The sequence below is a fragment of the Merops nubicus genome, unplaced genomic scaffold, assembly GCF_000691845.1.
Source record: "Merops nubicus isolate BGI_N331 unplaced genomic scaffold, ASM69184v1 scaffold999, whole genome shotgun sequence".
NCBI classification, from domain to species: Eukaryota; Metazoa; Chordata; class Aves; order Coraciiformes; family Meropidae; genus Merops; species Merops nubicus.
In genome coordinates, this window is record NW_008631422.1 from 61701 (window position 1) to 86757 (window position 25057).

The 25057-nt window shown below is 47.7% G+C and overlaps 1 protein-coding gene across 1 annotated transcript in view; it reads left to right on the top strand.

Annotated features, from left to right (window-relative positions):
* NTRK3 (neurotrophic tyrosine kinase, receptor, type 3) overlaps positions 1-25057 on the top strand; it is a gene marked incomplete at its 5' end in the record, with an annotated part of 99869 nt that overhangs the window by 56136 nt on the left and 18676 nt on the right. The window contains 3 exons of the mRNA XM_008947529.1: positions 3120-3292; positions 8843-9086; positions 22646-22720. Of these exons, the coding sequence (XP_008945777.1) occupies positions 3120-3292; positions 8843-9086; positions 22646-22720 (492 nt within the window). The remainder of the gene's footprint in view (positions 1-3119; positions 3293-8842; positions 9087-22645; positions 22721-25057) is intronic.

Consider the following 25057-nt stretch of genomic DNA (forward strand, 5'->3'; position numbering starts at 1 on the left):
CCAGATGATTAATTGCCTGATTATATGGCTGGTACCTGCCTATCAGTGTCAGCCATCCCTTATGCAATCCTGTCTCTCAAGTCTCTACTGAGTTTCATTTGCATATAGGCAGAAACAGCATCTAAACTTGTTTCTGTTAATTGCTACTATGAGCTTACATCTCCAGAGTGCCTTTCATCCTGCAAGATCATACAGATCCAGCTTCAGGAGCAGGGCCTCAACATCTGGCTTCTTGCCAGCCTGGGGATGGGGGAGAGGCAGGGAAAAAAATCCCTCTAGTTTGGGCCACATTATAATTCTTAGGGGAAAAAAAAATCAAGAAGAGGAAAGAAAAAAAGGCTTTACATACTGAATTGAGATTGGGCTGCATCTTGTGAAGCTCTTATGGTCCTGACTGAGGCTGAGCTCTACCTCCCTGGTCACTGCAGCTCAGGGCAGCACCCAGACAGACTGGTTGGGGCAGCCCAGTCCACAGCCCAGAGGCTGCCCCTGCTCTGCTCTCAGGCACTCCCTCCCAGGGCCAAAGAAACTGGCTGTGTTACTCACTCAGTGAAACAGACTCAGGTTTTCAGTAGATCTAAAGGTTACAACCCCACAGATAAGCTGAGATTTGATGTGATGGCATGGACAAGTTTCCTGTTTCATTCAGCTCGCTTCTAAAAGCATCCTGAGAGACGCACAAAACCGATATTCGGCAAAGTGTTGAGGTTACAAAGTCAAGTACTAGAGATGCTGGAGGGGCTGGTCTCCAGGGCATGTCCTCCAAACACGTATTTTTCTTCTCTTTTCTTTTCTTTTCTCTATGGGCTGCTTCATTGTGATGATCACTTGTGAGCCTGAGAGCTCCCTACATGTGAGAGCACTCGCTTCCACAGCCTCCCAGCGAGGTGCTGGGGTTGTCTCATCCCCATTTTGTAGAGGGCAGCTGGAGGAGCAGGGAAACTGAGCTAAAAGGATCCACTTAAGTGGAGGATGGAGCTACTGACCTGCCTTTCCAGACAGCAAGTACCAGACCCACACTGAACCCAGCAGGGCACCAGTAAACAGGAGGGTCTTGCAGAGACCTGCCCCTGGTGCTGTGTGAGAGGATTTCCCAGGCAGTATTGGAACAACTGGCACTGTGTGACAACGGCTGCAACCTGCAGATGCTGAAGGTCTTGCCAGATGCCACATAGGAATTGTGTGGTGGAGGCACAAATACAACCCACCCCAAACCTTCCTCGGAGGGGCATGTCAGTGGTTTTGCTGAGACAGCTCTTCTGCTGATCCTGGTCTTCTTCCCCTGTTCTACCACTTCAGCTCCCGTTTCCCTCGTTTCTAAATGCTTGGCTGCACAACCTTAGTTTTGTAGGGGGTTTAATATCTTTCTGTGTGTGATATTTACAAACTTACAGTTCTAACACCTTGTAGAAGTGATTGTGTGTGAAGGAGAGGAAAACTAAATGCACTGCAGCTTGAAATATTACATGTAGCCCCAGGAAAGGGGGAGAAAGCAGTGATAGGGGAGGAGACTTTTCTTGGGGAAGAAAAAGAGTAGCATCAACATTATGAAGATATTAAATGAGTAAAAGTAATTGGGTGCCTGAGATAAGGATGGATGCTTTGCCCTCTGCACCATGTAACTAACATCCACCTAAATATCTCTAGTTAAGCTCTCCCAGAGGACACAGAATTAAAATAAAATTATACCATGTAACTAGTGGTTTGGGGGCAGAAGGAGGAGATAAGGCAGTGTCCTAAGGTTTGGGTAAAAACCTTGCAGCAGGTCTACGTGCAAAAAGCACCTCCCCTGGAGGCCTCTCTGCTCATTGCTGGGTGCAATGCCATGGACCTGCTGGAGGTGCAGGAACAGTGTGCTCAGCCCCTCCCTCTGTGTGCAGCTTTCTGATGCTTAGCATCCCTTTTTTCACAATAAGTGGAGCCTGCACCTGCTGATACCACCTCTCCTGTCCACATGGAGAGATTCAAGGCATAGGGGAAAGGGGACAGGTATATTTTGTGTAGGTAAGGGGAGAGCTACCTAATGTCCCCCACCACCGAGGAGGAACTGGTGCACGTCAGACTGAATCTGGGGATAGCTCTAACAAGTTGCCTTGAATCCTTTTCAGCCCCTGTTAGGCTGTACAGTTAAAGCCCAAACTGGTACTAAACAACCCTGGCATGTGGAGGATGGGAAGAACACAACTGAGAACCCAGCAACTCAAAACCAGAATTGCTCCTTCATTTCCTTAAATGTTTGTGAAGACCGTTCTGATTCTCATGACCATCTCATCTTGTCAGATGTTCTGGACTTCAACTTGTTTACATCCCTTGACACCCTGGGATGACAACACGCTGCTTTCAAACTATCTCTCTGAAGCAACTGTGCTATAATGCATGGACTAAGCCAGAGTCCAACCTTGGGAAACCCTCTCCAGTCACCGGCTGCATCCACAGCAACATCTTCCTAGCAACCCTGCAATGTCAGGCTGATTCACACAGCTTGGAGCCTGCAAGCCATCCTGCAATGGCAAAGAGGCATGCTCAAATGTGGTAGATGAGATATTCTCAATAAGGATACCAATTTCAGCATCAGTCTGCCAGGGGAGCTGTTATAAACAGCAGGGAATAAAAACATGATTTTAAAAATTATGAGAAAAGACTTGACAATGTCCTTCTTCAGAGGCAGTTTGAAAAATCCACACAATAACTGCACAGCCAGGCAAATCCATCTTCTGAATAAAGGCAGTGTAGTCAGCTATTTCAAAATAAAAGACAGATAGCAAGGACTGGCTGGCTCAGGAATTTAATAATAATGAGATATGAAGCCATTCACCCCTAGGTCACCAGTACAAATCCTGCCCAAGCTGGGAATAATTGGAAGCTATTACCCTCAGAGGCATCTTTGCTACTGCCTGGGAAATGAGTTGGGGAACCTGCTGGGCTGGTAACTACACAAACAAAACACTGAGGTGGTGCCACCAGCACCTACCACCAGCCGTGCCAGTGTCACTGGGCTGTTGATCGTGGTTCCTCTCCCTTCCCTTCCTCATCAGCCCCTTCGTGATGCTGCGAGCTGTCTGTTCTGGCTTTGCCCTGACCTGAGCCCACCCTGTGTGTATCTGTGCCCCTTCTTTCAGGCGCTGAAGGACCCCACCTTGGCAGCCCGGAAGGATTTCCAGAGAGAAGCAGAGCTGCTCACCAACTTGCAGCACGAGCACATTGTCAAGTTTTATGGTGTGTGTGGCGATGGAGACCCACTCATCATGGTCTTCGAGTACATGAAGCACGGTGACCTGAACAAGTTCCTGAGGTGTGTGCAAAGGAGGGTGTGGGAGATGCTGTAGACCTGTGGTGCACCAATGACATCTTCCCGTGGGGATGCTGGTGGGCTGAGTAATGAGAGCCAGTTGTTCCAAGGACAGCTTGTAGGAAGTGATGGACCTCACCAGATTTGGAGCTTTATTAGCTCTACCCCAACCTCTTCTCTTAGGTAGTCCCAGGGATGGTCCTTGTGAGCTATGGAAACCAGACTTTTCTTCTACCACCCAGCAAGTTTGAAGCTGCAGGAGACATGTCTGCAATCCCTCTGTGCCCTTCATGGACAGAAGGACTTGAAGCCATGGCTATCAGCAGCTCTGAGTCCCATACTCCCAACAAAGACGTGCCCTGCTGAAGCAGGGCATCACTCTCCTTGTCACCCAGATCCTGTTCAACAGCACAAGAACCAAAATACTCCTTTGAGAAATTTGCTGGAGTCCTAGATCTGACTGGTATCTTGGGCATTTACTGATCTCTAATTCTTGTTCCTCTATTTGAAAAAAGACTTGATAAAGGTTGGAGGGGCCTCAGGTGGTGCCTGTGGAGTCCAGCCCTGGTCCTTGTTCTTTAAACCTCATTAGACAGAGATCCTGACTGAGAGAGAAAATACCCTAACCTGTGGCACCACACTACTGCAGGAGCTCGGTGAGGCCTGAGGAAGTGCAGTAATCACCTCCTCTGCCTCTGGAGAGATGTAAATTGCTGGAGATGCCCCCTCTGCCAGTCATCATTCAACCATTTCAGCATCTGTGTGCCCTGAATCTGCCCACTGTGAGGGGCAGGGAGGAACTGTGGGAGGATCTTTGTGGTGCTGTTCTCCCATGGTACAGAAATTACGCTCTGAAACCTGCGTGCAAGTGGAGTGCTACTTACCTCTTGAAATAATTAGTAGTTTTATTTCCCAGTACTTAGAAAATTGGACCCTTGATATTTTCCTGTTTTGACTGCTAAGTGTGAGCATGATTGCAGCAGGAGCAAGAAGCTTGAGCACAGCAGGTCTAGATCTGGGATTAGGATACGCTCAGTGATTATCTTTCCACCATCACAGTCAGTTTCTGACCAGGAATCACGGGTCATTCCCAGAGATTTTCATTTCTAAGCAATCACTTACAACCAAAATGCTGTGGGGAAGGATCTCAGAGGTTTCTTCTTTCCTCTGCCAAGCAGTGCTAGCCAGTCTGCAGCTCCCTTGGGGCATTTGCAGGGCAGTGGCTGAGCTGGGAACATCTCTGCATTGTTTTCCCTCCTCATTTTGGCATAGTTGTGGGTAGATCTGGTGTGATTTTATAGCTCAGTTCCTGTCTTAGGCTCTGGAGAGACCACATCTTTGGAAGGTAGGATGAATGTAGCATCAGCTTCGCAGAGCTCCTCAGACCCCTATTCAATGGGGAGCAGCCTTGGTTACCCTAGGACTCTCTCTTGTGGTGCCCTGTCTTGCAGGGACTCAGCAACCTCCCCTCAGTTGTGGATTGGACTCTGCCTACGGGCACCAAACTCTGCACTGGGCTGCAGTGGGGTCCTAGCACAGACTGGAAGTGCAGGGTTAAGGACAGGGCCTCAGTCTCATGACTGGAGGGATGCAGTCTAAAAAAGAAACCATGAGAGACCGTGTTCTTGATGTGTTTCACAAGCAAGAGCAGAAGATTGACCCATCTCTTTTCCTAGCAGAACAGCAACCTTATTCCCCTTAGATGAGGTGGAGATGGCAGCTGAGGCATAGCCTCCTTCACTGCTCCAGCTGACTTCCCAAACAGCACAGCCCAGACCAGGCTCTCTCACTGTCTCAGAGGGATGTCTCGTGCCCACTGCCAATACCTTATGGAATTGCTTCACACAGCAATGTACTCCTGAGGCTGATAGCGTGCTGGAGCCACAGACTCCCTCACCCCCATGTCCTATCCCTGCCTTGGGACGTGTCTAGCAACATGTGTGCTCTGGGAGGCCACAGCCTGGACCAGGGGTGCTGGAGAAGAAAGCTGGTTGTTGTATTATCTTTGACCTTTATGAAGGAAAAGAGACTTTCCAGATTTGTGGTCCCTGGGACTGTAGCTTCTCATTTTTCAGCTGCATTTAACTGTCAGCTTGTCTTTCTCACGGATGGACAACAGCTATGGACCAAGAAGCTAGGAGCTCCCTTCTCTGAGGACTGGAGTGTGCAGGGCAGTGAAATCCCTTTGTGTCCCAAAACAAGCTGGTTTTAGAGACAAAGGAGCTTATACCCAGCCAATGGGAACTTGACATGCCTAAGGGGGCATATGGAAAGAGAGTTTTGGCTTTGTTTGTCAGGTCAGCTATCTGGTGGTGGGAAACTCTAGGGGACAGGGCTGCAAGGGGATCAGAAAGGGCTGGTGGTGCAGGAGTGCCTGGCATCCCTCAGCAAGCAGCAGTTTTTACTATGGCATGATTCACCCAGCCCACAGCAAGAAAGAAATGCTCGCAGGCACCGGAGGCCAGGGATGCTGGGAGTCTGTAAGAGACACTCAGAGAGACTTTTCCCAGTTTAACTGCAGAAATTGGAAAAGCAGTAAAATGGAAGAGGCTCACTTTAGACCCAGTTTCCTAGAGAAAAGCACAATAAATTCCCTGAAGTGCTGTTAGATCTTTGTGTGCTTCCCAGAGAAGAGAGAGGATTTTACTGGTCTGTAAAATCGGTGTGGCAAGGGGAAGGACTAGGATCAACACAGCAGCTGGGTTGTAGGTGGCATTTGCTGGGATGGCTCTACGTGCCTCCCAGGGCTCCTGTGGGTGAGGTCGATGCTGGTGGTGCAATAACTCACCTTGCTGTCTGCACCAGGGGAGATCCTGACCACAGTGTCCTGGCTGATAGAAAAGGGACAGTGAAAGGCTCCTGCAGTGGATAAAGGCAGGCATGGCTCTCCAGAGAGCATGGCATCCCTGGGGCTGGAGGCTGCCCCCAGACTGGGTGCTCCCTGGCACACAGCCCCACTGCTCGAGGGGCTGCAGCAACCACCTTCCCTCTCTGCTCACCAAATATCTCCACTGCTTCCTCCCTTTCCTCCTGTCACAGGTTTTCTAGCTTTTGTTTTCTGTCTGGGACAGGAGCAAATTTGAAGTAGGGATATTTGCACGGTGCCATTAAAGACCCTTTTTACAGTTAATAATAAGTTGTTGCATTTGCTGTTCACTCAGACAGGCAATAGATGTTGTTAGAAAGGTTGCAAAGTTCTGTGGCTTTTTGTCAGCCCCCCTGGTGAAGCAACCCCACAGTCAGGCTGTCTTGGGACAGAAAGAAGAATTTCAGCAGAGGAAGCCAGAGGGGTGATTGTCTTCCCCACCTCAAGGAAAGCTTCCATCACTCCATAATGGAAAATAACCCTAAGAGTTCTTTAACAGGGGATCCACCCAATTTTATGGACTCTCTGTAAAACCAAATTAAACTACTTTCCCCAAGGAAAAGTGGGCAGACCCTTCTCCTATTCTCTCTAGGCGTCTTGACACAACTAAATCCTTCCTGTTACTAATTAGTTACTGTACTAATATCCTTCCTGTTAATCTCATAAATGTTTTGATACTTTCTTCTAGACTATAGCCATATGGAATGAAGAAAGGGAGGGAAGGAAGTGTACGTACTATATAGGACATACTGAGATATGTCCTATATAGCAGGATGTACAAAGAGCCAGTGAAATAAAGGTGGTGGCTGACCACTTTTTACACATTACTTATTCCCCTCAGACACAGGCAGTTCTTTAGGGGCTATATTGTATCTGAAAAAGGTGGCAGTAATGTGATAGTAATATATGCTTCACTTCTCACTGAGGAATGTTGATGACAACAGGTATCAGCTGCAGCTAAATATGGTGTAACTGCAAGGCATGACTGATAGAAACTGTCCAGCACAGTTTTAGAAGCTATTGTTTGTCCTGCTTTGCTGGTTTTAGCTAACCTGCTCAGTCCTGGCTCAGCTTCGCCTGCTGTCGACATCTGTTGTCACCACCAGGTAATTTCCTGGGGTAAACCCATCTGTGGGCTGTTTAAATAAGACATCAAGCAGTCATTTCTGCATGCACTCTTCTGCAGCTCCTCCTTGCCCTCAGCAGTTCTTCCACCAAATCCGTGAGCCTCTGAGATGCCTGCGGCAGCTCCAGTCCTGCTGCCTGCAGTGCTGCTCCCAGCCAGCTCATCCCACGTTCACTGCAGCATCACCCACTCCTGGCTCCCAAAAAACACTCCTGTTTTCTCAGCACTTGTTCCTGGAGTTCCTCTCCTCTTCCAGCTGTCCTTTCTACCCAGAGGGGACATTCAGAGCCACGTTCTCAGTGGTAGGGCAGCAGGAGGTAGGCAAAGAGGGGGTCATTTGGCAAACTATCAGTTGAACTCCCAATGCCTGGATGCTAGTCCCTCTGATACACCCTCAAGGCCAACAGAGCATCTAGGGAACAGAGGCAAAGGAAGGGAACAGTTCAGATGATGCTGTAGGTTGTTCAGTCCCATGTGAAGAAGGAGGGAAATCTCTGTGTGTGCAGTTTCAATTTGCTGTCTCTCTGTGGGGTTACTACTGATGACAGGGGTGAAATGCCAAGAATCATTTCAAAGAGAATGGTATGAAAGCCTCAGAGGAGATGTTCTGTATCTTAGTCACAAGAGGGAAGGTCACACCAAAATCTCTTGCTTTTCCCTAAATATGAGGGCTTTTGTTATTCCAGCTTCACACAGGGTGCCACCAGGTGAGCTCAACCAGGGGAAAAAACATCACAGCAGAGACAGCCTCGATACACAGTGAGGACAGGGACTAAAAAGAGGACAGGACAGGAATGAGACTGACCTAAAGTCCTGCATTTACAATGCATTTATTTCAGCAAAATATTTCCTTTTGATGCCTGGGATGTTTTCTGTATCTGCTGACATCCAGGTCTAACCTTTGCACTCATGCTTGTGCCTTTACGGTTCACTGTACCTGTGTTACCTCTGGAATAGCTTGGTGTAGGAAATGCATCTTCCAGGGATGAAGCTGCTCGTGTTCCTCTGAAACCTTCTGTGATCTCTGGCTGTATTTGTATCCATCAGGACGTGGACGTTTGGTGATACGGTGTTTGGAGGCAATAAAGGAGTCTTTGGGGATTAATAAAGAGACTAGATAGCAAGGATATGATGGCTGTGGAAGAAAAGAGGACCTTCTCTCTACTTCTAGGAAACTTTCCAAGGTGTGGGAATTAACTGGAGCAAACACATAAGTATCTGAAGGCTCATTAGTTTTGCCAGAGAAGAATGTCCATGTCACATCAAGCCAGAGGTCCCTCTGTCCTGGCAGTCTCTCTCCATCCGTGTCCATAAGAGGTTGCTTGCAGCAGAGTAAGGATAGGACAAGGATGTATGGCACCCACCCACCCACCAAATGTTCCCCCAACACCCGTTCTCTTAAGCTTTTCATTTTTCCCTCCACGGGAGCTGTGTGTGCATCCTCAGAATGCAGAGCTGGGGTTAGTCCCCGCTCCAGCAGGAGCAGCAACCGTGTGGGGTTCCTATCTCCTGGTCACTGCTGAGACCCAACTCTATGCTTTGTGCTTCTTCCTCCCTATAGGGCACATGGCCCAGATGCTATGATCCTCGTGGATGGGCAGCCTCGACAAGCCAAAGGGGAGCTAGGGCTATCTCAGATGCTCCACATCGCTAGCCAGATCGCCTCTGGAATGGTGTACCTTGCCTCCCAGCACTTTGTCCATAGAGACTTGGCCACCAGGAACTGCTTGGTCGGAGCCAACCTGCTGGTGAAGATTGGAGACTTTGGGATGTCAAGAGACGTCTACAGCACTGATTACTACAGGGTAAGGCAGCTCCAGCAGCAGTCTGATGCTCAGGGCAAAGGGAGACTAGGAAATGTTACTGTAAATCTGTTTTTGGAGCTCTTGGGCTCGCTCACTTGGTTATTCCATCATTGAAACGTGCACACAGATGTTGATCAGAAATCCATGAAGTGCTGTCCTTACTCCTCTTCTGTCCTGGTCATGGTTGTGGTTCAGACATCCGTGCAGATGCCTACACACAGCTCTCTGCGATACCCCAGCACACAGTCACATGCTTTGGGGTGGCTCTGAAGTCATCCCATTCTTCCTTCTTTCCTATTTTTTCTCCCTGTTTTTTTGAAGACATTGATAAGTTAAAAGTAATTCAAAGAAATGACAAAAACTACAGGGTGTGACCTCTGGTGTTAGATTAAAGAAATTTAATACAGGGACCTAGAGAAAAAGCAACTGAAAGACTGGCTGATAAGTACATAAAATATGGAAGAGGAAATAATAGGCAATTTAGGTTTGACCTCAAAAACACTTTCTTCTAGCAGGGTCATCATTTAGACAATGGAATAATTTGGAGGGGTAGGTTGCTGAGGACCTGTCGTTAAAGAAGTTCAGACAGCAGCTAGATAAAAATGGGTTTAGTGCAGAGGCCAATCCTGCACTTGTCTCTGGGGACAGACTCAATGAGTCAGTAATGCCTTTCCAGCCTTTGCTGCTGTGATTTGTGCTCCCACTGTCCCCTTGTCTTGCACACTCCCTTTGTACCTGTCTACACTGCCCTGTCTGCCTGGGTTGGCAGCCTCCCTCGGGGACAGCGTGTTCTCACCCTTCCTCAGCTACAGGAGAAGCTGTGATGTGCAGTGTCTGAAGCACACTGGAGTAGGTATTTGTCACTGGGCCATCCACCAGCAGGGAAGGGCTTTTCAGACCAAGGAGCAGCAGTTTCTAGCCTGATGATTGGACCAAGGCTGGTTTATTTCTGGTTACGACACGGATGTTTGGCTCTGAGGATGATTTTTATCAGCTACCCAAGAAAGTATCTTGATCTGATCAGAAGGTTGGGGTTTTTTTTTTGGTTTTTGGTTTTTGTTTTCTCTGCTAAGCAGTTGCCAAGTGAAGTAGCTGTATTGGGGAGGAGGAAAAATGCGATCAGATTTCTGCTAAGACATATCACCTCTCCCAGCCCAGGACCCTGGCTTATCACTGAGTTTAATTACCAGTGATGGAACCAATCTTCACTGTGCAGCACAAAAGCCCATGTTGGATAAAGGTCTCGGTGCAGTTACTGGGCAGTGGGGAGGGAAGACAGGTGGCTATGGTCCCATCACTGCTGGAGCTTCAGGAAAGGGAGAGTACGAAAGAGAAGAGCCCAGGAGAGGATGAGAAGCAGCCCATGTGATTGCCCATGTTCTTCCCTGCCTCCTTTCCTTCTGCCATGTTAGACCTGTTCTGACCACAGTCAACACCACACCACTTGAGACAGTCCCAGCCAAGCTTGTGTTCCTACAGCACCAGGAGCTCTCTGTGGAGTGGGGGAGTTTTCTGCTGGTGACATGTGAAGGCTGGGACAGTCCTCAAAAACTGAGAATTGAGATGTTCTCCACAGGCCAGCTCCTTGTTGTGGGATTTTTTGTCTTCTCCGTGGTGGTGTCCTGTAGATCTCATCCTGTCTGTGCAAAATGCTTTGCTGAGGATTGCTCCATGCTATCTCATGCAGTGTTGTAAGGCTTTTTGGTAGACTTTCCTCTGCTAACACAAATTGCCATGCGTGACCAACATAGTAACTACCAGAACAAGAGCTGAGCTTCAGACCAGCACAGCCTTTTGTTCTTAGTTGATTTTTCTTTCTGTTTTCACTGACTTAAGGTACTTTTAAAACTCTTGATCAGTAAGTCCATGCTCTACATGCATGGAGGCCTTTTCTCTGTTACAGTCTAAGTAAGAGTCCTAGCAAAGTAAGGTTTTGATTGCTGAGACTTACACTGGTGGTGTGTGGGGCAGAGGGTTTATGTGACTTGCACCAGTCCAAAGCAGGATTCAGTGGCAGAGCTGAGAAGCCCATCCAGGCCACATATTCCCCATAGCAAAGAGGAGAAGTCCAGGGGCCAGGTGTCCTTCATCCCTCCTCCAGCCACAGCCCAACCACACTCCTCCCAGCATAAGAGAAAAACCCAGCTAGGTTCATTTCTCAGTCACCTTCTCTAATCACTACCTTCTGGGACATGTTTACCCTTTATTCACCCGTCTGGTGCACTCATGGTTATGAGACAGTCTCTGTCCTTCCCTCTCCACCACAATCTCATACCTGTCCTTTCCTCTCCCTCTGCACAGTACTGCTCTATTCATTCTCTGCAAGAACTGGTGTGAGCCTTGCTTTCTCTGGGCTGGGAAATCTATTTGGTTTCTATGTGGCAACTTGTACTTCAAAGTTCCCTACAAACAAGAACAGTCAACCCTTTGAACAGAAACCTGCTGCTGACACTAATGAAGCCACATGGGGCTCATGTGAATTGTCTGCATTAGACTTGACTATAACTCTGGTAGGAAGAAGCATTCACGTTGTCCTGAAAATGTGAGAAAAACAATCTGGCTTCACAACAGTTGTGTGATTGTTCTCTGTCTTCCTCGCAGATTTAATTCCTAGCATCTCTTGCACAAAAACTGGCTCTTCAAGGCTCCTGAGACAATCCTTTTGAGTGCATGGACCTATCATAAAATTCACTAAGGTGCCCACATGAGGGCTTTTGAATGGGTGGAGACACAGCGTGAATGAGCTCAAGTGTGAGAACCAAACTGCTCGTGGGTCTCACTTATGGAAGGTGGAGATGTGGCTGAAGAGTTGAACTTTTAAACTCTTTGGTGCTGTCCGTGGTCACATCTAAAACCTGCCTGGTGAAATTCCCAACCCTGATTCTCAGTGTTTGTGCACAGCAGCTTCCCCCTGTTGACAGCCTGCCATCCCCACCAGTAGGACCTGGAGCAAAGGTCTGCTTCAGGTGGTTTGTAGAAAATACTGCTTGGTGTGTCCAAGCTGCAGCCTGGGGAGAATACTGCGATGTGTCATTTTCTGGGAACAGTGAGCGGTCCCACCTCAAAGCTTGACACAAAAAACAGGTCTGGAGCTCTCTGTAAGCAGACTGACTTCAACGCCCTGAGTCCCCGTGTTTGCTCCTGCCCAGGTCCCACGAGCACAGATAACTGGGCATGTGGATATGAGTGTGTTCCAGGCTGAGGATTAGCTCCTAGCCATTTCCTTTCTTTCCCATTTCTAATCTTTTAAAACAAAGAAAGAACACCATCTGGCTCCTGCATTTGTGGGATACAGAAGTGCTTTGACAAAGGTGAACTGGTTAATTTCCTGTTACACATTTAGATACAGAAAACAAACATTTGTGTAACAAAAGCAGCAGAGAGGGTTGTTTCCCCTCTCCAAAAGACTCTTCATGTTCTGCCTGAAGACAGATGCATCCTCTTCCTTGTGCATCACAGAGGGATCCCATCAGCTGTTGCCTTTAAACCTTCTTTCAACATGGCAGGATGGAGAGATGGTGGTGGAGGTGGAGGTGGTGAGGAGAAGTGAAACAGCATCTGATTAGAAAGCGGAGGAGAGTGGAGGGACTGGGGAGATGGGGAGGAGTAGCCCAGCTTCTGTGTGAAGGGTGAGGGCGGGGATGCTGAAGAAGCATTTCTGTGATGTGTGGTGTAATGTGCTGTGCAATCTTTGGTGTGGGTTCCTGTGGGAAGGCAGGATGGAAGACATCCATATTGGAGTGAAAAGATTTGGGCGGATTGCATTTGCCTTCTTGTTTTCTTAAAAAAAAGATACAAATATGTGAGCAGGCTATTTTTTTTTTTAGGTATGACTCAGGACTGTGACAGCAGGTGGTGGGACGCTGCAGGTCAGGGATATTGTGCCTCAGCCAAGCTGAGTCTGGCATGGAAACTGCAGCAAGTCAGGCACACGATGCCTGCCCAATGCTCCCTGGGGAGCTGGAGGCTGTCACAGCACCTGGGGTTGTGTCTCCAGACTTGGGGGCATCACCAGGGGTGGGCTTAGGACCCTCAGTTTTTTCATCCAGAAGACAAAGGTTTGGTTGCTTCCAGAGCCTTTCTGTGGCTCTGAGCTAACCTGTGCTCCAGTAAAAATCAGATCATTCTCCTTCTGTCTCCCAAAATACATAATTCAATTCGAAAACAAAATCATGTGGCAGCTGCCCAGGGAAAGGGCAGTATTTCTTCATCTCTAGAAGGGAACACAGTCTTAAATCATAGTCAACTGTCCTTAATAACTTCCAAGGTAACGTCCTGACATGGGTGGGACATCAGCAGCAAAAACACATGTCGAGTAGAAGAAGGATTTATGTGGGCATTAAACCTCATTAAGACATCCTCTCTTGAGATCTCCTATGTCCTACCCTTTTGGCACCCTGCCCCAAACCCTGGGCGAGGCTTGAAACCTCTGGGATTTAGCTCCATCCTTTTCCAGAAGTCTGTCTTGAGTGTCCTCCTGATCACAGTTCATCACACAAAGGACACCTTGTCAAAAAAAGGACACAAAGGACTCTGAAAATATGTTTCTATTTCTGTTTCTGTGTCCTCACCACTCTGGAGCATGGTTTGGATTTGAGAGAGACAAGATCTGCAGGAAGAAGTAATATCTTTTAGTAGACCATACAATATTGTTGCAGAGGAGGAAAAGAATGATTTTTAGACACACAAGCCCTCTCTGTTTTTTTTTTTTTTTTCCCCCCCGAAAACAAAATCATGTGGCAGCTGCCCAGGGAAAGGGCAGTATTTCTTCATCTCTAGAAGGGAACACAGTCTTAAATCATAGTCAACTGTCCTTAATAACTTCCAAGGTAACGTCCTGACATGGGTGGGACATCAGCAGCAAAAACACATGTCGAGTAGAAGAAGGATTTATGTGGGCATTAAACCTCATTAAGACATCCTCTCTTGAGATCTCCTATGTCCTACCCTTTTGGCACCCTGCCCCAAACCCTGGGCGAGGCTTGAAACCTCTGGGATTTAGCTCCATCCTTTTCCAGAAGTCTGAGTGTCCTCCTGATCACAGTTCATCACACAAAGGACACCTTCTTGTCAAAAAAAGGACACATGCAGGATTTGCAAAGGACTCTGAAAATATGTTTCTATTTCTGTTTCTGTGTCCTCACCACTCTGGAGCATGGTTTGGATTTGAGAGAGACAAGATCTGCAGGAAGAAGTAATATCTTTTAGTAGAACATACAATATTGTTGCAGGGGAGGAATAGAATGAATTTTAGACACACAACCCCTCTCTGTTTTGTTTTTTTCCCCCCCCAATAGTATCAGCTGGTTTAATAAAATATTAATATATCACCCTATGAACCTTGGCTCTCACATCCTTAGACCACCAGAACCAAAATAACATTTCTGCTGTGACTTTGGCCGTAGGTCAGTGGTCTTTAAGAAGTCTAGGATCCCTCTGGCAGATGCCTCCTCCTTTGGAGCATGAAGGTTTCCTGTGTAAACATTTTGGTTTTTTCTCTTTAAAATGGTGAGCAAACCCCCTATATTCTTGATCATTTTCAGTACTCATTGTCAGGTTATTTTCTGATGACCATCTCCCATCCAGACCATCTCTTGCTTTAGTTCTCCTCTGGAGTTCAAAATTGTTTTCTTCCTCCTGGATACAATCTGTTATTTTTCCAGAGAAGTTTCCATGCAGGTAATAGAGCGCTGAGGTTTAGCAGCTGTCTGGGTTGTGCTCCTCTGGAGGCTTATTCAGCATGGTAGATAAGACACAGAAAAGCCTTGCATTGAAAGTAGATTTAGTCTGACCCACACTCTCCAAGATAGAGGGTCCCTAAACCATCACACCAACACTGAATGGTTGAAGCTCTGTTCCCACCAGCTTGGAACTCTGCAGAGGTTTAGCTGTGCTATCCCATCAGCATTTTTTGTGCTTCCTTGCCAGGGTCCTTTAGTGTCTGTGTGTGTCCTTCAGCTGTACAACACCTGCTTCCATATCACCTGATGCATTTGTTGTTGCTTTGCTGTCCCTCTTGAGTTTCCAGCACGGGTGATCAATCCTAGCAGAGGAAAACTGTGAGCACCAGGAAGGAGCCCTGCAATGAGTGCACTAGGGATCTGCACTGTCATCTGCAAAGGGCAATGCCAACAGGCAGAGGGGAGGAAAACTGCTTCTGAATCTGTATCTGGGATATGGTACTGACCCACTGTGTGGGGAAAAGAGAGATGTCACTCTTTTAGGTTTTATGGTAGACCTGGTGTAAACTGTCAGGAGTAGCCAGCTCTGGACAGAGAGCAAGCCAGGCTCTGAGCACCCAGACAGTGTGCTCAGGATCTGATTTGGGGGCTGAGGGGTGGAGGAAAGCAAAGGTAGTCCCTGCCTGTGCTGGCTGTTGTCTGGGATCTTGTGTAGGTGGTACAATGGGTGTGCCATGTTCAGCTCCCAACATCAGTACCATTTCCAGCACCAGCGTGCAGTGCAGATACTAAGCAGCTGAGCATCACCTTTTGTCTTTTTTATCCCTTCTCTGAGGTGAAAAATATAATGTGCTGCTCTCCATCCTTTCTGCTGGGCTGTTGGGAAGGTTTCTGTAAATATATGTTCCATTAAGGACTTAGAAATGAGACGTACTTGAAGTTTCTCCTGTACTAATTGTGATCCTGGAGAACCTGCCTTGCTTTGTCATACCTGTGTAAGTAAGGACAAGAAAGTCTCATAGTGACCTGGAGATGTGACCTGGGGACCCCCAGTACTGATACAGAGGGGCCACAGTCTTGCTATGTGCAGGAGCCAGTGTCTGCTGTTGAAACTATCCCATGCCCTTCTCAGTGTCTGTTTCCCATCACCCCAACCCCTGATTTGTTACTTATTTCCTTGTTTTCATTGCTGTCATTGACCCTAGATGACACCTGTATGCCCTAGGAGGTGTGGGTGGCTCGTGCCATGGTGCATCACAACTACCTTGACTGCTGGTTTGGGGGCAGAAGAACCAATTTCCCCCTAACTTGCATCAGGGCTGGAAATGGGAGATGAGGGAACTGCTCAGTGTGTGCATGTGGGTTGAGTGTCTCTGTGCCTGTCCTGGTGTGTTCTGTAGGAAAAGTCAGTGTGATATTGAATGTGCTGGTCTGTGATATCTCTGTGGCTCCTATAAAAACCTCTGCAAATTGAATCTGAGGCACAGTTCCTTATCTCCTGGAAGGGAGATGTAACAGCATCATCTTGTGTTTTAGCCAGACATTTTTCCTCAACATTTCCCCGTTTCCACACTGAGGGAAAAACAAGTGTTGAGTCGTTTGGGTTGGGGTTTTTTTTGGTTTTTTTTCCTCCTGTTTGAATCATTAAGAGCCCTTCACACAGAGCAGCTCAAGTGCAGAAGAATTAATTGGGGAAATTAGGTTGTGTTGTATTTCTGCCATTTTCTCAGAAATGGTAATTGCCCTAATTCTCCACCCTGCCAAGACCTCCACCCACACCCTGTTTCCCCCTCCCCTTTTCCTCACTGTCTACCTGTCTTTCTCCTGCTTGAATTGCTGTTTTCATGCTGTTGCTATTTATTTCAGTTCAGTAATGAGAGGGATGTGGCAGGTGAAGAGCTCTCACAATCTGGTGACATCTTCTTTGAAACACAGGCACAAAAAAGCAGTTTGGTTTTGGGAAATGAAAACTCTCTGCTATGATACTTGACCTCCACGTTCACTTTTCTCCTACTCAGGATATGTTGCTGCTGCATTCCAAGTCATTTGGTTCAGATTTTTTGTTTAATATAGTTGCAAGTCACCCAAATATGGACCCTCCAAGCATGACTCATCTGTCTTCCCCTCAAACCACCCAAACCCTCACAAACTTACTGAGAACTAATCCTAAACTTAGGATCTGACAGGGTGAGGGATAATGCCTCTTCTTTTGAGAACTTCATAGTGAAGAAGTTCTTCACTGTGAGCACGGTGAGGCACTGGAACAGGTTGCCCAGAGAGTCTGTGGATGCCCCATCCCTGGAAGTATTCAAGGCCAGGTCAAACAGGGCTTTGAGCAGCCTGGTTGGGTAGAAGGTATCCCTGCCCATGGCAGGGGAGTTGGAACTAGATGATCTTCAAGATCCCTTCCAACCCAAACCTTTCTATGATCCTATGACTCTTTCTTTCAGTCAAAACACAGCCCTATTTCCAGGCAGTGGAATAAAGACTTTTGCTTTCTCCCAAACATTGAACTAAACTCTAGAGAGCTGCAAGTTCAAAGCCTTTCAGTTTAGTTCCCTGATGTTTTTTAACTCCTGACCTTCCATTTGTAGAGGTCATAGATGTAGCCAGATAGGAAGGAATCATTTGTTGTTCAGTATTTCCTGGCCTAAAACAGCCAGTGATGTACATAGAATCATAGAATCATAGAATCCTTTAGGTTGGAAGGGACCTCTAAGATCATCAAGTCCAACCACCGAGCCACCAGGGCTCCAAAGTCCTCTGCCACAACAGATCAGAATCTGTCAGGGTTGGAAGGGACCACAAGGATCCCCCAGTTCCAACCCCTCTGCCATGAGCAGGGACACCTCCCACTAGATCAGGCTGCCCAGAGCCTCCTCCAGCCTGGCCTTAAAGACCCCCAGGGATGGGGCCTCAACCCCCTCCCTGGGCAACCCATTCCAGGGGCTCACCACTCTCATGGTGAAGAACTTCTTCCTCATGTCCAGCCTGAATCTGCCCACTTCCAGCTTTGCCCCATTCCCTCTAGTTCTGTTGTTACTTAAGATCCTAAAAAGTCCCTCCCCAGCTTTCTTGTAGGCACCCTTAAGATACTGGAAGGCCACAATAAGGTCACCTCGGAGCCTTCTCTTCTCCAGACTGAACAGCCCCAACTCTCTCAGTCTGTCCTCATAGGAGAGCTGCTCCAGCCCTTGGATCATTCTGGTGGCCCTACATGGCAGGCTCAGATCCAACAGAGATGTTACAGTGGGTAGTAAAGTGGTGGGACTCCTTGTTGCAAGAGATGGCAGGTGTCAACAGCTGGCATAGGGTGAAAAAGTGATTAAAATTGTAAAAGCAAAGTAATCTATCTAGGGCTCTCAGACACAAAATACTTCTCAAGTTTCAGGAAATCTCTGTGGATTGGATTACTGAGGATTGGAAGTTATTGTGGGGACATATACTGTGGGCTTTTCTGTTTCCATACTCCCCCCTATGCATCTTTGACTGAAGTCAGGATCCCAGCTGACCAGACTTTGGCTGCTCTGAAAAGCTGTCCAGGCTGATCTTTCTGGGAGCTGGGAATAGTACAGGGAGTAACCAGTCAAATGCTGGACCCAGGTGAGGGGTGGTGACACCATCCCCAGGAAGTCAGAGGTTAAGTTCAGTTCAGAAAGCTGGGATTGTTTCTCAGTTTAGCCAATCTACATAAACCTGTTCACCTCTGCTGTGAAAACGTGGGACAGCAGGTTTTCTGCTGGGAAAATTCAGGACCATTTTCCATTAAAACAATTCCTTTCCCATAAAACTTAACTAGAGAGGGCAGAACTCTTTTCCATTTTCAGTGTTCCCCGGGTGCAGCCAACAAATCCAGAGAGGCAAGAGAAGCTGCTTGTGGTCATCACCTATCCTTGAGCAATTTTTTCCACTCCTTGGCTGTGAAACTATTTTTTTCCCCTTGTTCCAATTTGTATTGTCCAAATGTAGTTGCCAACCATGTGCTAGAGGCTGACTGTATGCAATGTGCTCCCTTCCTCCTGTTCTCCCCACTCTGAACATCCCATTAGCCTGAAAGCTGTGAGATACATCAAGAAGAGCACAGTGCCTAGTTTTAATCCAGAGAGACTCTCTCTCATGGTGGAGAACGATCTGAAACATGTTCCTCTGTGGTGTCACAGGAAAACTTTGGTACAGGGTAAGCCAGCAAAGGTGATGGCTCCTCAGTTTTACCAAGGTGGCCTGATTTAAACTTAGAGCAGCAGAAGGTAGAGACCCATATGGCAGGGAGTGTCATTATTCTAGTGATCCTGAGCATATGGTAATGAACTGCTCACACTTTGGGAAGAGCACTGCCACTCACAAGCGAGGGAGAACTGGATGTGTAAAACTCTTCCCTCTCACCTCAAATTTTTGGCCCAGTTTCCCCACTGTGTCCCAGCTGGCCAGTGGTCTCCCATCTTCTCACCTGCACCATCAGAACAGCCCTGAGATCACATGTCAGTCAGTGTTCTGTCCTGGTTAGAAGGCAGAATTGTGTCCCACCTCCCTTATCCCTCAGTTTCCCAGGTAGAGAGGTAAATAAGGAAGGCAGGGGGAATGAAAACCTTGCACCAAATTGAAAGTTAACAAAATGAAATATATTATTTAACAGGGATCAGAAAGGAAGAAGGGAAGGGGTGTAACAGGGGACAGAAGGGAAGAAGGGTAGGGGTTTAACAGGGAAGGGGGGTTGTACGAACAACAAGGTAAGGAAGATTAAACTTCCAAATATACAAAACCCAAATGCTGTGCTGAGGCTCCCCAGTGCTGGATCTCGCTGGACTGAGGTGGATTGAAGCTGGATGCACAATCCTTGGACGTGGATGGAGGCAGGGAAGAGTCTGCAGATCAGGCCCAGGTCTCCAAGATGGCCACGGCCACGTGTAGCACAGGGAGCAGCAGAGCAGCGTGTGCCCAGGTAGAAGGTCAGAGGAGCCAGAGAAAGAGGAAGAAGAGAGAGAGGCATTTCTCCCCTTTTTATAGACCTTGGCAGGAAATCCCAAAGACAGGAAAAAGGGGAGTGGGAATAGGACAGGTGTACACCCCTTTCATTCAGGCCTGTACCTGGTTTAGGGTTTCAGATCTCCACCCACCAGGGGCAGCAGGTATCAAACCATTACAGTCAGGAAAGGTGTGGAGCACCTCCAAACCTCAGTATACTCAGCAAAACCGGGAGCAGAGGAGCGATAAGTCAGTTCAGTGGGAGCACAGATAAATTATGCCTTGCTTTAAGACAAACTGAAGACCTCTCTAGAAAAATTAAAATGCAAATATCTTCATCATCATCCTTCAATAAGATGTTTGCATGGAAAGAAACCCTTGCCTTTTTTTTTTCCCTCCTGATGGTCAGTTTCCACAGGCTTTGCCCTCCTGATCACCCTTTTTCATAGCCCTGCCCTTCTCTCAGCCACGGTGAGCTCCTTCTCCACACCACCTGGATGGAGAAAGCCCCTGTTTGCAAGCAGCTCTTTCATACACGGGCTGTTTAGGGCTAGGATGTCAAAGAGAGAATGTTCAATGTACAATCAAGGAGCAACGGTGCACAAAATTGCACACACACACACAAAAATAGGAATCTTTTCTCAACGTGTCTCGAGCTTGGAACGCTTAAGTGATTCTACCTCTCTCTTCCCCATCTCATTACGTGGCAACACAGGATAAGGTTGCTAAAGAAATTAGTGAGAGAAATCTTTACGCTGCCTAATCGATATTGTTCTGCTCAGTACAAGGCATCTCCCCTGCTCTGGCCTCAGTTGTGGTCTCAGTTGCCCTCTGAAAACACAAGTTCACCTTCTCATTATTTGGGCTACGGTGACCAAGAGAAAAAGCAGCAGCATGTCTGTTGAAAAGGTTTGTAGTCGTAGAGTTTCTTTCTTGCATATAAAAAAAAACAAAAACAAAACCAACCCAACTCCAAAAAAAAGATGTAAAATAGCCCCACCAATACCACGTTTCAGGGTTTAAAGAGGTTGCCAGAAAGACCTTTTGTCTCTTTCAGTCGTATGGTCTTACAGAAATGGCCAGCAACCTTATAAGCAAAGATGCTGGATGATAATTTTTCTGAGCACCACTGAGGCAAGACGCCAGATTTTATGGGCCACTAGACTGATCCAATATAGCAAATCCTGTGTTCCACTGTGGATTCTGAGACTAAATTATCAATTAATGTGAAGCATTAAAAAAATCCAAATCCCTTTTAGTTCCCTGCAGTCATTAGTGACAAGATACAATATCTATAGCTCAGATGCTTTGCCAGCATCCCCTGGCAGCCAGGCAGAAACTCCACTCCTATATTTTCCAATACATACAAGGAAAACATATGAGATCAGTGGTTTTTACAGTCAGGATTCAGCTGCCTCTTCATATTTACTTAGATGGAGGAATAAATCAGGTTTGGGTTACTCTCTGGGTTAGTTATTTGTTATTGGAATAAATGCATAGTAATAGATCTGACAGGGGAAGATGTTTCTCTTTCAGCTCTGTGTTTGATTTGCTTTGTTCTGCACTCTATTATTTTGATGGTTTTATTCCACTGTTGGATGACTTCATTTGCTCTCCTTCTTTCCAGTGTCCATACCTCTGCCACAGATGGCTTTAGGATGTGGCTTTATGGGGCAGGGCTCCCTTTTCTTTTTCCCTAACTGTAACATTGTAACGCAGAGGCAATTTAAACAACCATCATGAAACAATTTTCTAAGCCTTTCCCCCACCCGTTTCCTACCTCAGCTTTTTGGGAAGGGAGGTGAGTCAGTCATTTACGGGGCAATTCCCCAAGCAGAATGAGCTGTCAGCTACATTTAGCAGCTCAGTTTTCACCTCTGGTGCTGGATGGGAAGGAGCCCAGGGTGGTGACCAGCTGGACACACCCTGAAGCTGTATTTTGGTGTTCCCTGGGCAGCTGTCAGCTTGAGCTTCTGAGTACCACAGCCCAAACTCTCCCCACAAAGCACCATGATCAGGAATTGCCCTTTAATCTTGGGATTTAGTCTCCTTTTTGTCCCAGTGGGCACACAAACACCTTACTGGAAAGTAAGTGGACCTTATGCTTGTCATTCACTCTGAATTTGCACACTGTGATCCCTCTCCCTTCTCCCTCCCATTTCCCAAACCTTTCCTACTTAAATACATGGGAAAATGTAGTGCTGTATTTTCTGCTCCATCATTTTTTTTTCCCTTGGCCCCTCCTAAGGTTAAGTTTTGCAAGCACTGGCAGGTTTGCAAGTGATTGGAAGTTGTGGGATGAGTTTTTTTCTTCCTGCTCTAACCTGCGACAGTACTGACGGGACAAGGACTTTTGGGGAAAGCAGAGAATGATGTACCAGCTGCTTCACTGGATATTTGGCCAATATTGTCCTTAAGTCTGGCTAACCTGAGCTTGCTTGAGTAGACATCATTCCTGGGTCTTGTTCTGCTGGCAGAGGCAGATGGGTCCCTGCACCATGCTCAGGAAACTGGTGATGGGCAAGGGTACCCTATACAAAGGAACTGCTCAAGCCTCCTAAAACTTCTTTCTGGAGAGGGACTCTGGGTCCCCCAAGGGTTTGTGGTTTCACAATCCAAGGAGAAGTTTCAGGAGGTCAAGCCTCCTTGACTCTTACCCAGCTCACCCTCCCTCTGTGCTGGTGCAGGGCAAGATATTGGTGACCAGGGCCAGAGGGTCTCACCTGCCCTTCCCCTCGCAGCAAGAGTTGTGCAGTGCTGGGATGCTGCCGCCAGTGAAAGACGTAGGGTTCGGTTAAAGACACACCCTTTCCCTTCTTTTCCTCTTGCTTCATCCCCCCATCCCTCCCTCCCTCTCTCACCCTTCCCTTCTCTTTTGTTTGTCTCCTTCCCTTGTTTTCACCCGTGCACTGTCAGGAAGGGCCGCGTCCGAAGGGCCAGTTCGGCGCAGCGTGGCAGCGACAGAGACTGGCACCGCCGGCTGCTGCAACAGTGAGTGCATCTCCACCCCTGGGGCAGCTGGGGACTGGTGCCACCCGAGCATGAAACGACACGTGGGGTTGAGTGGTTTTTGGGACTAGGTCGGGTCTTGTGAGTTTGGCAGCAGAGGGGCTCCCGTCTTGTGTGCGGTGGGAGCTGCACATGGTTCTGCTACAGCAGCGCTCTGGGGCTGGTCTGCGAGGTCATACGGGATGAATGCAGAAGTCATCAGGGCCATCCTCTGCCTCTGTTCAGGCTGTGTCTGCACTAGTGGGCAGGGTGGGGCATCCTCTGGCTCTGAGGGCAGCAAGGTTTGTCTCCATGCAGCTGAGCTGCTCCGTGTCCCCAGGCAGGGTGGCACGTGCACTGCGTGGGGTCGTGTTGTCCTCTCAACGGTGGTTTGGACACCGTCAAACTGGCATAGACTAAAACCAGATCATCCAAACGGTTGGACTGTCATGTGCCAGCCCTGAGGCCTTTTGTCAGCTAGTCTAGACACAGCCTCAGTGTCTGAGCCGTTGAGTGATTGAGTGGATGTCGACCATCACTGCCCCATTGCTGCTCCCACCCCTTGCCCCGAGGAGCAATGGTGAGGGACTGGTGCAAGTTCGATGCTCTGACAGCACAAAGGAGTTTGGGTTTGCCAAGGTGCTGGCTGGCAGGAGCCGTGCTGAGGCAGCTGAGAGTTGGTAACACCTCTGGTCACTCTGCCCTCCCTCTCACAGAGGTGAGATGTTATCTCGTGCTTGCTGCATGCTGGAGCCTCTGTGTGGTGATGCTCAGCCTGGTGGGTCCCCAGCTGTCACAGCATCCCAGAAGCCACTACCAGCAAGCTGCAAGGCTGCTGGAGGTCAGCTGCAGGAGCCTGTGAGAGAGGCAAACATTGAACTTGATTGTGCTGTGTGGTTTTGCTGCTGGCATACAAGGATTTGCTATGTTGATCCAGAAAGTTGAGGAGCCTTTGGTTGAGTCTGTTTTGGAAGTGGATCAAGCTAATGCAGCCAAAGACACTGCCTGTGCAGAGCAGTTATGAACCCTCATAAGTTAAGGCAGGAAAGTGATGGCTTCCACACTTTATTTCTCAATAGCTTCCCTGTGACAGCAAGCCCAGAGAGATGGGCATAAATATTTACAAGCTGGTCATGACTGGGACAAATTACTGGGGTCCAATTACCCAAACCTCCCTGTGACATTGCTATTTTATCATATTAGCACAGCATTTTATCATATTAGGTGTATGCACCAGGCTGGGTGATGAAGGACTAACTGTCCCACCACCCAGCCTCTTCCCAGTGTCACCACCACTCCTCCTGCCCTGGTCCTGGCCAGGATTAAACAAATGCCTACGTGGTGTTAAGCAGCTGAGTAGATCTTGCAGAGCTCTCCCAGGACCTGTGACAGAGCAGTTCCTGACTGCTGCCAGAGTCACACGGGAGTGTGAGTTTAGCTATCACTGCTTTGCCAGGGGATGTGTCAGTGGATAGAAGACGTGCCACCAAAAGGTGATTTTGTTGCGTTCACGCCTTTCCGAGACAAAATTGAATTGGGGGGGTGTGGATGGGAATTTAGTTCTAAGCACTGATGTAATTTTGTATCCTCAGCCCTAAAGGCAGCTTTTAAAAAATTATTTTCCCCTGTGCCCTGACACTATTTTTTTGCCTTTCAGTCATGTCCTTATGACAGAACAAATACTGGGGTTGACCTTTGCAATGTGACATAATAATATGTGACTTCTTTATAGCTGTTTTCATCCAGAATGCTTGGCACACACTGAGTCTGGTCCTGCAGCCTCCTATCACTGGGCTTAGCACTCGCTGCTCCAGGCAATCCCTGGGGAAGCCAGAGGAGCACTCACACACAGAAGTTGGTATCAGCTGCAGGATCAGGCCCTGAAGAAATGTAGCACGTGTCTGTGAATAGCCACGTTTTGGAGAGAGAAAGCCTTGCCCTGCCATTTATGGTTTTTATCTGCTATCAGGGTGCCATGCCCAGCACTAACACGACAGCCTCCCCTTGGCTAAAATGTCATGGCAAGCAATGCTTGGGTCATATTTATAGCTACCATCTACAACACTGTTGATTTTTATTTTTTTTCACAGCCCTGAAAGCATGCTAATTAATAAACTCCTTCAGCTTACCCTGTACCATTTGATCCTGCAGAAATCACAGCATTTTATCTTATTAGCAAGTAGGAATTAAAGAATTAAAATGACTCAGGGGGTAAAAGGAACATAACCACCTTCCCTGTGCATCCGTTCTGAAACAACCTTGCACTGTCCCTCAGAAACCTCAAGCTCAGCCCCCTTGAGTTGAGAGAGGATGGGGATTAGACCTGTGAATATTTGGGCT